The sequence below is a fragment of the Erpetoichthys calabaricus genome, chromosome 7, assembly GCF_900747795.2.
Source record: "Erpetoichthys calabaricus chromosome 7, fErpCal1.3, whole genome shotgun sequence".
NCBI classification, from domain to species: Eukaryota; Metazoa; Chordata; class Cladistia; order Polypteriformes; family Polypteridae; genus Erpetoichthys; species Erpetoichthys calabaricus.
Window position 1 is genome coordinate 46346093 of NC_041400.2, and position 16380 is coordinate 46362472.

Here is a 16380-nt window from a genome sequence, read left to right on the forward strand (position 1 = left end):
CTTTCTGCATAGAAGATACACATCTATATATGCTTTGCAGTCTCTCTTGTTTTTAAATATACGTTACTATATGTAGCATTCAAATCTGCAAGCTAATATAAAAATCAACATTTCTTAAAGAAATACACATAAGTGTACGTTTTCAAGAAATTTATTTTCTTTAAAGAGACGTTTTTAACAAGCAAATATTTTGTGAATGAATACATGTTATCTGTCTGGAGAAATTCACATAAAATTTTCCTTTACAGTACAAAAGTAAGAGTAGGTTAGAATTGGGGGCTGCTGGGCAGTAAGAAGATGCAGTACAAGGCACTTACTGTGTATTAAAACTGTCATTTAATGGTGATTAATACGGAGAATGACTGAGATACCTTGCTGAAGATTAAAACCTGGTAAAATCACTGCCAGGTTAGAACATTGCAGAGTCATCAACTAAAGATTTTCTTAGTTGAAGGAAATGCTTGTAACTGTTTAACAATTTGTAAAACATTCAATAACATTTAACTGTCATTTTTCCTAGGGTCTTTTCTTGACAGCCCTTCTCCTAGTTTAGTCATTGCAGCTTGCACTGCACTGGGAGAGATTGGAAGGAATGGACCTCTCTTAATCCCTGCAGAAGGGACTGGTTTCACAAAATTGTCTCTGGTAGAGACCTTACTTGCTAAAGTACAATCTGGTAAAGAGACCCATAAGGCAAGTTTGGTGCTATTGTTCCACTTATTTATATTTCAATTTAGTACTCCTTGACAAGAGCTTTCGGCGAAAGCAGTGTTTAAAATTTGAATATTTTCTATGAAGTATGTTACACTAGCAAGAAGATCATTAAAGAGATGTTTTCAATATACCAAGGTCTATATCCTAATCTCCATGTTCCTGGGTGAACTGTGATCCTCAATTATTTATTTATTTTTTTTATTTTTGTTAATTTGAGAGAACTGCGAAAGTCCTTAATGACATAATTTCTGATAATATATCTATCTAAGTGTACATTTGTAGAGGGTCAGGTTTATGTTCATATATTGATCAACTTTAGGTACTTAATAATATGCATGCAAGTAAACGTAAAAGTTGTGGGCTATTATATAATACCTATACTTTGCTTCTCAGGTAATATTAGGTTATTACGTTGTTAATTAAGAAAGTGTGAAGTTAGAAAGAAGAAAAATAAAACAATTATAAGTTTGACTGTAATTATGATAAAATTTCAGTGGTGAATGTTTATATATTCTAGTCCTCATAATGTGAGTTAATTTTTTTTCAAGTAACCTGGGAGATTATTTTCCCATTATCTTGTGGTAACTGATTTAAAGGAGTTCTCCACCCAAAAATATGTACTTAACCCATATTGACTGTAATGATAGCCATGAAAAAATGTTATTCTCTTGTAGGGGTGGGCTGTATGACCAAAATTCTATATCACGGTATTTTTCTAAATTATCCCGGTTTCACGGTATTCAACAGTATTTTTTTCCCATGCATGAGTGGATGTTAACCACATTTTCCACTGCAGTTACTGGCTAAGAATAACCTATTCCACTGTCAAGTGCATTGTACATTGTACAAAAAAAAAACATTTTAATGTGCACACAAGTATTAATACAGGTTTGCATGGCCCCATAAAATGATAGTTTTCAAGGGGGTGGCACTAATGAAGAGAAGGAATCACATTGCATGACAGATGCAGTCAAAATATAGAACCTTTTTATTGAACAAATTTTGCAAAAACTTAAACTAGAATTTTGACAACATATTTTCAACTATCCAAAGAGGCATTTAGACTTAGTATAATATTCAGAAGTGCTTGTCAAAAGTTGTATTGCACTGAACATGTCTTAGAAAATTAATAAATAGTAAATATTTTTTGTAAAACAACTACACTTTCTGTTAATGTTAACCATCTCTGTCTACTGACACGTTAAAGTGACTTTTTAAACAACTTTACCATTATTAAACTGCATAATATTTAAACTAATAAATAATAACAATAAAATAAATAATAGTATTATTACTGATAGTTGCACTATTACTTCAAGGCTTCAAGCCCAGGTGCATTATACAGTATTCACCAAATTAAAATAAAATAAAATAAAAAGTGCAATCTTGGTGATGACATCTTTACCAACTGAACCATCATTTAGGCAAACTGCATTAATATGGACCTTGCTTCAAGCTAAGCTATATGCATAAATAATAAAACTAAAACTTGCATTTATAATGCTATTTGTGGTATAGCCCTACAGAATTGTATTAGGGCCACGGTGAAGAAAAAATCAAACTATATGTCGAGAATAAAGTCGAAATTTCCACTTTATTCTCGCCGTTTATGTCGTGATTAAAGTCGACATTTCCACTTTATTCTCATAGTTTACTTTATAATTAAAGTAGAATGTCGTAAACTAAACTTCATCCTAAAATCATTGTTTAATTTACTAGATTTTCTCAAACCCCGTCATAAGTTAATGCAGCACATTAAATGCTTTGTGTTAAGTGTTCCCCGACCCAGTTGTTAATCACTACGCTTCTTAAACTGACTTCTCCCGCACTAAGAGGAGACAGCGATCACCGCACAGAATCCTTTCACTTCATGATATTCCTGCTCTCTGAAAATTTAAAATGCTAAGATAAATACTTGATATCATTTTCATGATGAAATGAATTAAAGCAGGTATTAAACATGCACGGTAGTGAGGCGGTAGTGCTGCTCCCTCACAGTAAGGGGTCCCCAGGTGTATGTTCAGTGTAGAGAACTTTATGGCATGTGTGACGAGGCTCCAAAAAACTGTATGTATGAATGGGTATCGCACAGGTTTAACTTAAATATTGTGTAAATGTTGGGTTTGTGATCTGGTGGTCGGAGACACGAACACAGAATTCAATGGATGTTCTTCTGAGCAGGCTTTCTTTATTCCACGCGTGCTGTCTCTATCTGTCGTACCAAAACCCCAATTCCTATCTTTCATTTTTCTCTCCACATAACCAATCACCACACGATAAACGTCTTTGTGAAATTAAAACTAGTTATAAACTTAGCCCACGGAGTGTTCAGAACTTTAAAAATATCTTCGTTATACATGTTTAATTATACCATCCATTCAGGGTGGTGCCCATCCCTGAACGAGTCACCAGCACATCGCAGGGTGAATACGAGCAAAACATACACTAGCAGGGTCAATATAGCACAACAAAACCCCACATTCTACGTGACTTTGAAAGGAAACTGAAGTAAACCCACCAGAAAAACATGCAAATGCAAGGCAGGGTACACCCGAGACACCCTTGCTGCAAGGCAGCAGTGTAACCTCCACGCCACGTTGTCCCCACATGATTAATACATGCTTTAATGCATTTCACCATGAAAATTATATCAAGTATTTATCTTAGCATTCTAAATGCTCAGAGAGTAGGAATATCATGAAGTGAATGTATTCTGTGCGGCGATCGCTGCCGGGGCCTCCTCTTAGTGCAAGAGGAAGTCAGTTTAAGAAGCTCGGGGAAGACTTAACGCAAAGCATTTAATGTGCTATATAACTTATGACGGGGTTTGAGAAAATCTAGAAAATTAAATATTCATTTTACGATGAAGTTTAGTTTACGATGTTCTACTTTAATGACAAAGTATGAGAATAAAGTCAACATGTCGACTTTAATCTTGACATAAATGGCGAGAATAAAGTAGAAATGTTGAGAATAAAGTCAACATGTCGACTTTATTCTCGTCATAAGCGTCGAGATTAAAGTCAACATGTCGTCACACTATTACACAGTACCCAGGTACATTACACTGTATTGAAAACAAATAAAACAAGTACAACTTGGCTTGCAGTATTATCCAGTAGTATAGAAACAGTATTCACACATTTGAACATAATGGTCCACATCTGACCTTTTTAAAACCAAAGTATCTCCAGACAACGAACGTGACTCCTTTTTTTTTTTGGCATAAGTTCTTCTGTGTCATCATGTTTAACTTTATCATCAACTACAGCTTCAGTTTCAGAAAGTTCTCTGCCCATTTTCACCGCGCAATACTACACTACCACACCTATTTAGCGGTGTAGCAGTGAAAAAGAGCCCCCGTGCAACACCTCTGTGTTTAGCGGTGTAGCAGTGAAAAATTTCCCCACTTGAACAGTTTCCAGCTGCGCCACGTTCCGAATGTCGTTTAGGCAATTTAAACCGGTGTTGCGGTATAAGAAAAATCCATATCGTAACAAAAATAAAAAACGGTATTTGGTATGAGCCGGTATACCGCCCAGCACTATTCTCTTGTTTTTGTGGAGAATGCAGATAACAATGTTTCTGATAGAACGGGAGCCTATGGCGACCAGCGCTGTTCAACAGCAAACAATATCAAAGATGTCTGTGGAAAAAACACACCCATTACTCATGTCACATAATCCACATGTCAAGTCATCCAGTCATATGCTCACCAGGTGTAATATGCACTATTAATTCACTAAAATATTTGAAATAAATACCTCAGGAATAATGAAAGTAGTCTGTAAACAGGAAGTACCTTTACATGTAGTCACGCTTTTGAATTGAAAATAGGACGCTTGATAAGTGAATGAATGGCAGTGACAGGTGTTTAGTTCAAAAGCATGACCCTTGTGTGAGGGGGCTTCCTGATTGTGGAATACTTTCATTTATGATATTGTTTGCTGTTGTCCAGGACTGGTCACCACAGACTTCCATTTTATCAGTAAAGTTGTTATCTCCATTCTCCACCAAAACATGATATTAAACGCCATCTTTACAAACTACATGGGGCAAGTAATGTATGAAAAAAGTTATCTTTTTGGGTGGAGTAATCCTTTAAGATTCTTTCACTTAAACAAATTAAGTTTGTGGTAGCACTGAAGAATACTGTAAGTTATCACAAACTATTAAGCAGTAATGTCCCACATGTTATTACCCCAAACAAAGCTGCTGAAATATTAGTATTCATTGTGATAAGCAGATATTTTATTCGTAGGGCATATTGCCAAAACTTGCACAGTGAAACAGGTGCCTGACAGCATGTCTGAAAACGGGTTTGTATATATTAGCAATTTAATGAATGGCATCCCAGATTTTTGCTTATTATAATTAGTAATCTGTTACTTTGACACAACTCTAAAGAAAAACCTCTAAGGCCAGACTGAATCTATTATTTTGTCTTATAGAATTGTTACTAGCAGAATGATACAAACATCCATCCATCTACTTGTGTTTTTACTTTGTTTTTTACAACTTGTTTCAGATGAAGGAGCGAGCCATACAGGCACTGGGGTTTTTTCCAGTTGGCGATGGTGAATTTCCACATCAGAAAAAATTGTTACAGGGACTTATGGAGTCAGTGGAGGTAATGCTTTAATAATTGGTTTATGAAAAAATGTGTACAGTCAACCTTTTTAATGTCAATTTCAAACTTCTATATCCTGAATACTTATTTGCTTGTATCAAAACCATCCATCCATTTCCCAACCCGCTGAATCCGAACACAGGGTCACGGGGGTCTGCTGGAGCCAATCCCAGCCAACACAGGGCACAAGGCAGGAATCAATCCTGGGCAGGGTGCCAACCCACCGCAGTTTCATAGTTTCTGTTTTTTTAACTACTTTTATGTACATAGAAAGTTAAAGTAAAAAGTATGTTTCTGCAAGATGACTAAAGATGAAAAAGAAGAATAATGACATTTAGGAATACAAACTATCCTTTGTTGAGCTTACTTCATGTATTCTCCATAAATAAATTAAAAAAGGAAAAAACGGGGGTAAAATTGCAGAAAAGTGTACCTTTGATGATTGAGCTATTTCTTTTGCTTCAGTTTTGTCTGTTGTGGATATGTTGTTTTGAGCCTTCAGTTAACATTATAATTTCACCATTTCTAGCCTAAGCAAGTAGAAGTACAGTTCACAGTTGGAGAAACAATAACTGTTGCTGCTGTAGGGACTGTTTCTGTAGCTGCACGAAATGTGTGGACCTGTACAGAGGAACAGTATACAACTCCAAAAGGTAAAGTTTCCTTATTTAAGGATTTTTTTTGAATGGTAACTCTTCAGAGATTTTTAACATCATTCTTATTTTTATGTTTAGGAGTTAAATTGAATGATGTTGTTTCATGGGTACTGGCTGAGATTCTCAACAAACATGTTGTCAGTCCTAATCCACATGTCCGACAGGCTTCTTGTATTTGGTTGCTGTCACTGGTGAAAAAGCTTAATCAACACAAAGAGATTAAGGTAAGTGTCATTCTAAGGTTTCTCCTCTTTTTCTAGTATTTGTTGTTTTTAAGCATTAGAAAATATGAATTTACACTATTTAAAATGGGCAAATGGAGTGGGTAATATTGTATTGGTGTGTTATGTAGATACAGTTCTACTTTGGGCAAAACAATAAACATGTACAGTATGTGTTTATAATGCACATATGTGTATGTGAAAAAACCCCATTGTTTTCAAGGGTAGAATGCCATGATAATGTGCCTTTGTTGCTTCAAAAATTAATCTTTCACTTAGATGTTTGCTAATTATTCTCATTAATCAAATGATTGTTTCTAAGTGATCAAAATGTTGCTTACAAAAAATAGGTATTGTATAATATTTGTGTTTATTAGTTACTCTTTTTATAATTTTTAATCTCATTGTCCATGTGTATAGTGACAGTAAACTATGACTGCTTAGTAAGGAATTTAAAATCTTTTTGTTGACCAAGTGTGATCTGTTCATTTAAAAGGCGGTTTCTTATTTATGGGTACTTCTGCTATTTCCAAATAAAATACAAAGCAAGATGATGATGTATTCAGTACTTACACATGCACATTTCCACATCATCTGCCTTATAGCGACAACAAGGTCCCAGTCTTTCTAAATCCAGAACCATGTGCTTCCATTTTTTAGGGCAGAAGCTATTAAATGGCCCCTAGTACCCACTTTTTCTTTGCTTTTTTTCCCTTTTTTGTGTACTTTTTGTTTTTGCTGTTTTGCCACAGCCAAAGCTTTGCTATGTTAAATTAATTATGAATATAGAATGTTTTCAAACTAATATTAATGTCTCTCTAAAATTCCCAAATTATTAATATTTTCCAGACTCATCTAAAAGAAATACAGACAGCATTTGTTTCAATTTTATCTGATCCTGACGGTAAGTATCTCAATATAATTTTAGGAGGTACTGTGAGACTGAGAAGAGTGGATAAGTTTGCTGTTTAATGTTTGAAAGTCTGCCTTTTCTCCTCAGTTATTGAGAGTTTGGGTTTGTTTTAATGTATTTTTCCAGATTTGTTTTTAACAGCTTCTTTCTATAGTGCAGTGTCATTAGTATGTATTGTAGATTTCGGTATGCATTATATATTGATTTCTACTATAGCCACGGACCATCATAATTCTGCTCCATGTGACAATACTGCAAAATTAGTTTCGTACAGGGCAGAAATACAAAAAAGTAACTAAAGATTTAATGTTTGCACTACCATAGGTTCACTTTGATAACTACACAATCTTTGTATTTTTTGTTCTTTTCAATTTTTTTTAATTAAAGCTGTGTGCTCTCTTCTGTGGAACTGTGGTAAAGTAAAGCCTTTTGTGTATTTTGTTTTATTTTTCTATATTTTTGTATTTTCCTGTCAGAGTTGAGTCAAGATGTTGCTTCTAAGGGTCTTGGATTGGTTTATGAGCTGGGAAGTGAACAGGACCAGCAGGAATTGGTGTCCACTTTGGTAGAAACACTCATGACAGGAAAGCGGTATGGTTCACTTGCTTTGATGCTATTATTAATAAAGTAATAATTCTGCTATTTGTGCTGTTCAAAAACATATTTTACATACAATTTTTTTTAATTCTGTATGTCAACCACACTGACACATATTTGAATTGTCACTGTTGGCATATTGCCCTGTAACAAGTAATTAGAAAGAAAAGTGAACTTTTCTCTTTATGTATCCTTTTTTCTTTCTTTCTTTCCTTTTTTTTTTTTTTTTTTACAAAAGATTGTTTTATTTCCCTGAAGGGTCAGACACAGTGTATCCCAAGACACAGAGGTTTTTCAGGGTGGTTTGCTGGGAAAAACACCTGATGGGTGAGTTAGTTATTTTTTTCCTACTTATATTTAGAATTTTAGATAGATGAAGTAAGAAATGATATAAGCTGTATCTCCACATTGTAGTTTTTTTTCAGATTCTTGTGATAAATGATTTTAGTTTTGTTTGACTGGTCATTTTATTTACAGGAAAAGTAGTCCCCTTATTTGTTTTGTGAATTAAAGTATTGTTTTCTGCCCAGACTAAATGTGGTTTTATTTTTTATTAATTTATTAAAAAGATATTTAATTTATTCTTTTTTAGAGTAAGTTAAAATGTGGAATGATTGACTTTGGTCAGTGTTTTTCGGTATACTCCCAAAAAATGAGTATAGGTTTTTTTTTTTTTTAATATACTGGGGGGCTTCACCCCCTGCTCGCTTTGCTCGCTAACCCCTCAGCCTGCTCTATACGCCTGCAACTTTGCATCTCTGCTGCTCGCGTATGTGGATTTCACTTTCACCAAAAAACAAATCTTTTAATTCTCGCTAATCTGTCTCTTCATTTGGAAGAAACACTACTTTTCCCTGATGGCAACACAAATTAGACGATCTACAAGTCTTCGACTTAAAGTTGAAAGCCAAACAATATCTACATACTTCTGTCATATCACCTATGTCCATATATTCAATCTCTTTTCGCTGTTCCATTATTTCACCGAGTAATAATTTCCATTTGTTAGCGCTAATGCAATCTTTACTACCAGTTTTTTGTAGTACTAGGGTGTTGTACCGTGTTAGCCATTATGAATGTAGAGAAAAGCCAAGCAAAAAGACTCCTTTTATTGGCTAACTAAAAAGATTACAATATGCAAGCTTTCGAGACGCCTGAAGAAGGGGCCTGAGTTGCCTCGAAAGCTTGCATATTGTAATCTTTTTAGTTAGCCAATGAAAGGTGTCATTTTGCTTGGCTTTTTTTGAGAATTTAGTACTTTCATAATCTCTAACCTGCTCTGCATGTGTATCACGCCAACATTTTTGAACCTGTTCTACTCTTTGTCTTTTCTTCTTCTACTGTTTGTCTTTTATTTCCGCCCCTGCTTGGACCTGTTACATTTTCAATTCGTCTCTTGGCACAAAGTCTCTTTTCACGGAACGTGAAATTATCTCTCTGAAAATGTTTTGTCTTGTCTCTCTGAAAAAATCTTGTCTCGATCCAAGATTTTTTTATATAATAGAGAGATATATATAGTTTTGAGTATATGTTAGGTTTAAAATCTGTACTAGTTTTTAGTAATTGATTTGTTGCTGTTATCCATAGGCAATAAATCATTAAATTGAATAGCAGTATACAATCAATTGAGGATTTCCCATGTTAACATTTTTCAGTGAAAAACTGTCACTGCCATTTAAAATCCATTTTTTCCTTGATGCATTGTTATGTGCTCTCTCTATGTGTAGGTATGTGTCTGTGTGTATTTATGAATGTGTGTATACAGTCATATGAAAAAGTTTGGGAACTCCTCTTAATTCTTTGGATTTTTGTTTATCATTGGCTGAGCTTTCAAAGTAGCAACTTCCTTTTAATATATGACATGCTTTATGGTAGTATTTCAGCAGTGACATTAAGTTTATTGGATTAACAGAAAATATGCAATATGCATCATAACAAAATTAGACAGGTGCATAAATTTGGGCACCCCAACAGAGATATTACATCAATACTTAGTTGAGCCTCCTTTTGCAAATATAATAGCCTCTAGACACCTCCTATAGCCATTGATGAGTGTCTGGATTCTGGATGGAAGTATTTTTGACCATTCTTTTATACAAAATCTCTCCAGTTCAATTAAATTTTAAAGCTGCCAAGCATGGACAGCCTGCTGCAAATCATCCCAAATTTGACAGTAGGTAGCAGGTGTTTTTCTTGGAATGCAGTGTTCTTTTTCCATCATGCAAATCACTTTTTGTTATGACCAAATAACACAACTTTTGTCTCATCAGTCCAAAGCACTTTGTTCCAAAATGAATCTGGCTTGTCTAAATGAACATTTGCATACAACAAGCAACTCTGTGGCGTGAGTGCAGAAAGGGCTCATTTCTCATCACCCTGCCATACAGATGTTCTTTGTGCAAATTGCGTGAATTGTTGAACGATGTACAGATACATCATCTGCAGCAAGATGTTCTTAACCTCATTTGTGCTGTTATGGTGGGGTCATTATTTAGTTTTGTCTCTTTGGCCACATGACTTGAGATTGTAGTATATAACGAGCAGGACATCAAAAGAGACCATGATCTCATCCTCAGCAATGGATACATTCTTCAGGCGCTGTAATGCCATCTCAGCGCTATTAACAGAGTAATCCAAGTCATATGTCAAATGTTTGTGCATATGTAAGTCTTTTAGATAAGGTGTAAGTTGGTCCACCTTTTAGGCTGACTACAGGTCTGAATTTTAAAGGGGTCTTGTGGATTTTTGGGAGGCCGTAAAATGCCAGGCAGATTGCATCATTCGATTACATTTTACAGTAAACTTGTAAGTTTAAACAGTCATTATTTCGGAGTTTACCCAGGGTGGTTTTGATTTTATTTAAGGTGGTTTTTGTAGGGTCACTGGTTAATTGCACATAGGTGATGGTGTCAGAGAAGATTTCCTCAATTGCAGTAACATATTGCTCTTTGTCCACTACGACTGTTGCGCTTCCTTAGTCAGCTGGTGTAGTAACAATGCTGTTGTCATTCTGTGGCGATCTTGAAGCCTTCTGTTCTTCTTTAGAAATTCGGACAGTCAGATGTCTTGTGTGTAACTCGCTGGCCGTGGCACACCTTATTTCCTGTGCATTGTCTGCTGGAATCTTTCCCGTTTGAATGATGTGTTCCAGGGTGCCTAGGAAGTTCATATCAGAGGTGTCTTTGTGATTAAAGTTCAACACCTGGCAGGAACATTTTATTCTGTGGTGGAAAGCTGTCTTTTGAAGAAATTGCATACTCCGGATTGTGGTTCATTATTATGCACATTTCCAGTGAATTTATTATATTTTTATTGAGTATGTCACATTTGGATTTACATCTTTTGGAGGTTGTATCATGGATGCATTTGGCCCATTCTTGTGTAAAAGTCTAACATGCAAACAGAAGGAATGACCTTTGGTCTGTGATTTACACACAAGTTCCACCGGACACACGTTTACCTGGACACTGTGAAAGTAAAATTCAGGGCCAATACTAAGAGTAACAGAGAGCTGGCTGAATCGTGGCTCTCTAGTGAAAACGCCATTAACAGTTACTTGGACTTGAACCCAGCATATGCAGGCTTAAAAAGAAGAACATCCAAATAATAAAAAAGACTTTTTGACCAATACCTTCCGAATCCCACCTTATTAATCCAAACCCCCTTCCACCCCTACCCTTCACCTGCTATATATTGCCTTTGATTGTTGCATGTCTAATCATTTTCCTCTGATGATAACACCTGACAGGTTGTCGAAAGCTTAGGAATAAAAACTATTTTAAGATACATGACTTATTTTCTCCCTTTGTGTATCTCTAACTGCAAATATATATTATGTATGTATGTGTATGTGTATATATATATATATATATATATATATATATATGTATGTATGTATGTATGTATGTATGTATGTATGTATGTATGTATGTATGTATGTATATGTACCCAAATGCGTATGCACAGTATTTATACATGCATGTTTGTACATAAGAAATTTATTAATTTTGCATTTTGAAATAGCAAGTTTTCTTCTTTTTTTTTTTTTTAGTGAAGGTTTATCCACGTATAAAGAACTATGTGCACTGGCTAGTGATCTTAATCAACCTGATTTAGTTTACAAATTCATGAATCTGGCTAATCATCACGCCATGTGGAATACACGAAAGGTATCCTTTTTTTTTTTTTTAAATATGATTATTATTGGCCAGAAATTTGTGAGGATATTATTTGCTTTGGATGTAGTTTATATTTTAGTAATCATTTAAAATGAGACTTTATGACATGAGTTTAACTGTCATTATAGGGAGCTGCATTTGGCTTTAATATGATTGCACTGAAGGCTGGAGAACAGTTGGCTCCTTTTCTGCCCCAAATTGTTCCCCGTCTCTATCGATATCAGTTTGATCCAAACTTGTCCATTCGACAGGCAATGACAAGTATCTGGGATGCTCTTGTTACTGACAAAACAGCTGTAAGTTTGCATGTCTTTGTAATATTATGTCATCATATTTTTATGTTAACAAATAGGAAGTAGACATTAATTTCAAATTTTTGTGAATGAAGAAACATTTTCCAAATGACAGTGCATCAAAATAAAATTCCCACATGAAAATACATAATATATACAAAGAAATGTTTTTACCATATTGTTGAAAAACTATCTTCTAACAAATTGCATTTGTATTTAAAATTTAGTTGTAATTACTCAAGATATATTCTGGAAATTATTGTTAAAAATAGTAATAAGTAAACCACCAAAACAAATACTTTTCATATAGAGAAATAATTATTGATAAAGTAGAGAAAAATCCTTGGAGGTAACTAGAACATAATAGTTACTCTGTTCCACTTTCTGCAGTTATATCTTCTTTGTAATAAAACATTACTAACATTATAAAACACTAACGTGTGTGTGCGCGTGGTCAGTTTGGCTTTGGTGACACTATCAAAAGAGGAAGTGCAGGTACCTTGCAAATTTATACCTTTTACCAGTAACTAAAACATGATAGTTACTCTGTTCCACATTCTGCAGTTATATCTTCTTTGTAATAAAACATTACTAACATTATAAAACACTAACGTGTGTGTGTGCGTGGTCAGTTTGGCTTTGGTGACACTATCAAAAGAGGAAGTGCAGGTACCTTGCAAATTTATACCTTTTACCAATAAATACCTTTTGACCTCTTGAAAATTAACATTACAAGACTGTGTTGAACACAAAATAAGCACAATAAACTGCAGTTAGCCTAAAACCCAGTTTTCCAAATGCATTTTCTAAAGGGGTATATAAACTGTGATCTGATTTAGAGAATACTGTTTATTTGTCTGCTGCAATGATCATATTAAATAAAATACAAGGGATTACCTTTTATTTTTCTAAAATTATTTTTATTGGAGAGATTTTAAATTCATTACTTTGTTGTATAGTCCACTGTCTAATCCGTACAGTTAGTACCAGCAATCTATAAACTTATGAATGCCTTTAGGAAACATTTTTGGTTGAGTGCTAGTAAGTGCACCACTTCTTTTACCTTGACATTAACTGCAGATCGTTGTCTATTTGTAATGCAATACTGTATATACTCTGTGGTTACTCTTCTGTCATTGGTTGACGTTGAAGGCACTTCCAAAATCAGCATGAAACAAAGCCTTCCTGTAAAAAATCTGTTGTGTATGTTATATCCATATCAATACTTTTACAAATTTTAGTTTAACTACAGACCACAGTTTTTATATTTGGTAAATAATAATTGATATTTGTCAAGAAAAAATAAATGCACAAATAAAGATAGATACAAAATATTTTATATGTCTGTGTAAGGTATTTGAAATGTATTGGTTTTCAGTAAATAATCAATTGTCGGAGTTGCACAGATAATCTTTGGTCAAGAAAGAATTTTATAACAGCATTTGAAAACACTGCTTGCTCAATGAACTGTTACTGTATGGAAATAAGTGTCTAGAACTGTTGACTTTCTTGCTTGTACAGGTGGATAAATATTTAAGAGAGATTCTGCAAGACCTTATATCTAACCTGACCAGTAACTTATGGAGGGTCCGTGAATCTAGGTATGACAAGTGCCTGTACTAAAAGCAAAAATTTTATTTTTAATTTATTGTAAAGGTATTGATTAATGTTTACAAATATGTTTATCTATATGGATATACTTATATAATTTGATGAATTGATGTGTAGATAAGCAGGAGAATCATTTGAATCACAAAAATCACCAAGAAAAAGTACAAGTCCTGGTAACTGAGACAGAGCTTTTCCAAGTTAAGGTTCCAAAAATACCTTAACCCCAGATACAGTGGGTATAGAAAAGAATCACCCCCTTCAAAATATTCCCATTTTTTTGATTTACCGCCTTAAATGAAGACACACACAAAATTGTTCTTCCCAGCTTTACTTACTCAATGCAGCCTATAACATCCAAGTGAAAGATATAACAGCTACAGTTCAGAAAAATTATAAAAAAAATCAAAAACAAGACATACTGAGATTAATAAAGGATCCTCCCAGGCCCCAATGTCAATATTTTGTTGAACCACCTTTTGCTTTAATGACAGCCTTGAGTCTGTTGGGATACTTCTCTATCAGCTTTGCACATCTAGATTAAGCAATATTTGCCCACTGTTCTTTACAGAAATGTTCAAGTTCAGTCAAATTGGATGGTGAGCATTGGTGGACTGCTGTCTTCAAATCTTTCCTCAGATTTTCAATGGGATTTAGGTCTGGGCCACACGAGGACATTGACTTTTTTCTTCTTCAGCTACTGTGTGATCAATTTTGCTGTGTGCTTCGTGTCGTTGTCATGCTGAAAGGTGAACACACTGCCCATCTTCAACTTTCTGGCAGAGGGTAAGCAGGTTTTCCTCAAGAATTTGACAGTATTTTGCCCCATCCATTTTTTCTTATACCCTAATGAGAGCCCCAGGCCCTGCGGCAGAGAAACACCCCCACAACAGGATGCTGCCACCTCCATGCTTTACTGTAGGAAAGGTGTGGATGGTGAGCTGCATTGGATTTCCGCCAGGTGTACCGTTCGGTATTGAGGCCAAATAGTTTGATTTTGGTCTCATCTGACCATAAGACTTTTTCCCACTTGGCATTAGATTGTTCAAGGTGCATTCTGGTAAAGCTCAAACGAGCCTTAATGTGGCCTTTCTTGAGAAGTGCCGTTTTTCTTGCAAACCCTCCCAAACAAGCCACAATTGTGGAGCGCTTGTGAAATTGTTGTCACATGCACACAATGACCACTCTTTGCCATAAAATCCTTCAAAGTGGCTATTAGCCTCTTGGTAGCCTCTCTTACCAGTTTCCTCCTTGCTCTTCCATCCAGTTTGGAGGGACGGCCGGATCCAGGGAGGGTCCTAGTAGTACCAAACACTTGCCACTTCTTTGTTATGGACTTTTACTGTGCTTCTTGGGATTTGTAAAGCCTTTGAGATTATTTTGTATACACCTCCTGCCTTATGTCTGTCCACAACTCTATCCCTGAGATCTTTTGAAAGTGGCTTGCCACTCATAGTCAGTTGTTTGCTGTCAGTTGCACTACCAAGCAAGGGAATGCTCCAGGAACAGCTGTTTTTATGCTTCACTAATCACACCGATTACAACTGATCACAGGTGGAAGCCAGTAACCATGGTCTGCAATGGAAATGGTGATTACTTACACCTGATTTAGTTTACAAATATTGTGGTTGGGTAATCCTTTATTATCTCAGTATTTCTTGTTTTTTTATTTTTTTAAATTCTTCTGAATTGTAGCTGTGATATCTTTCACTTGGATGTTATAGATTGCATTGAATAAGTAAAGCTGGAAAAAATATTGGTTTGTGTGTTTTCATTTAAGGCTATAAAGCAAAAAATGGGAATATTTCGAAGGGGGTGATTCTTTTCTATACCCACTGTAGATAGCAGACTATGTCATTAATACTTCTGATTTTCGCTAAAGAAGTCATAATGATTAAACACAAAATCTGTTTTAAATGCAAATATAAAATGTTATATCATAATACCACATCCATGCCATGCAAGTTGTTTGAGCCTGCAGACCAGCATGTGCAGTCTTAAAACAGACATTGCCTGGGCCAGAATTCAAACTCTTTCATTTAGAATTTTTGCACAGCATTGCTTATCCTAGTTCCACTGTACCTACACTTTAAAAATGAGATCATGCACGTAATCTCACTGTTGCCTTAAATTTGAATTTCAGCCCCTTAGAAAGATATTTTAAAAAAACTGATTGTTATCAGCAATGATATTGTTTTAAATGAAGATACTTGCTGGTAAGCATTAGGAAATGATTGACTAAACTTCAGGGGCCTCCATAGTTAAGAGAATATGTGTAGGCTAGCAAGACACCTTTTGCTATGGTAGTATTAGGTGTTGAATCATGAACTGTATGATTAATTAGCCAAATTTCTCAGTCATGCTATTACTATTATGTGTTTCTTTTTTGATCATTGTTTAGTTTGACTCAGTTTGTGAGTTTCCTTGTATGTTTTGTACTCCAAATTTACCACCTTTTAAGGTATTGATAATTTTTCATTTTTATAAAAAAAAAAGAATAATTTTTGAAAGAAAAAGCAAAATTATTTGCTCTAAATATCTACTAAGCAGTTTACACCATAAAAATATCT

At 34.9% G+C, this 16380-nt stretch overlaps 1 protein-coding gene across 2 annotated transcripts in view; it reads left to right on the plus strand.

The window, feature by feature from the left end:
- The window catches only part of ecpas (Ecm29 proteasome adaptor and scaffold), a 148336-nt gene that overhangs the window by 95004 nt on the left and 36952 nt on the right, over positions 1 to 16380 (plus strand). For both annotated transcript variants that reach the window (XM_028804790.2, XM_028804789.2), the window contains exons 22-31: positions 521 to 693; positions 5243 to 5344; positions 5874 to 5997; positions 6079 to 6224; positions 7071 to 7125; positions 7611 to 7725; positions 7990 to 8058; positions 11783 to 11900; positions 12038 to 12205; positions 13724 to 13803. In XM_028804790.2, coding sequence (XP_028660623.2) covers positions 521 to 693; positions 5243 to 5344; positions 5874 to 5997; positions 6079 to 6224; positions 7071 to 7125; positions 7611 to 7725; positions 7990 to 8058; positions 11783 to 11900; positions 12038 to 12205; positions 13724 to 13803 — 1150 coding nt within the window. The remainder of the gene's footprint in view (positions 1 to 520; positions 694 to 5242; positions 5345 to 5873; positions 5998 to 6078; positions 6225 to 7070; positions 7126 to 7610; positions 7726 to 7989; positions 8059 to 11782; positions 11901 to 12037; positions 12206 to 13723; positions 13804 to 16380) is intronic.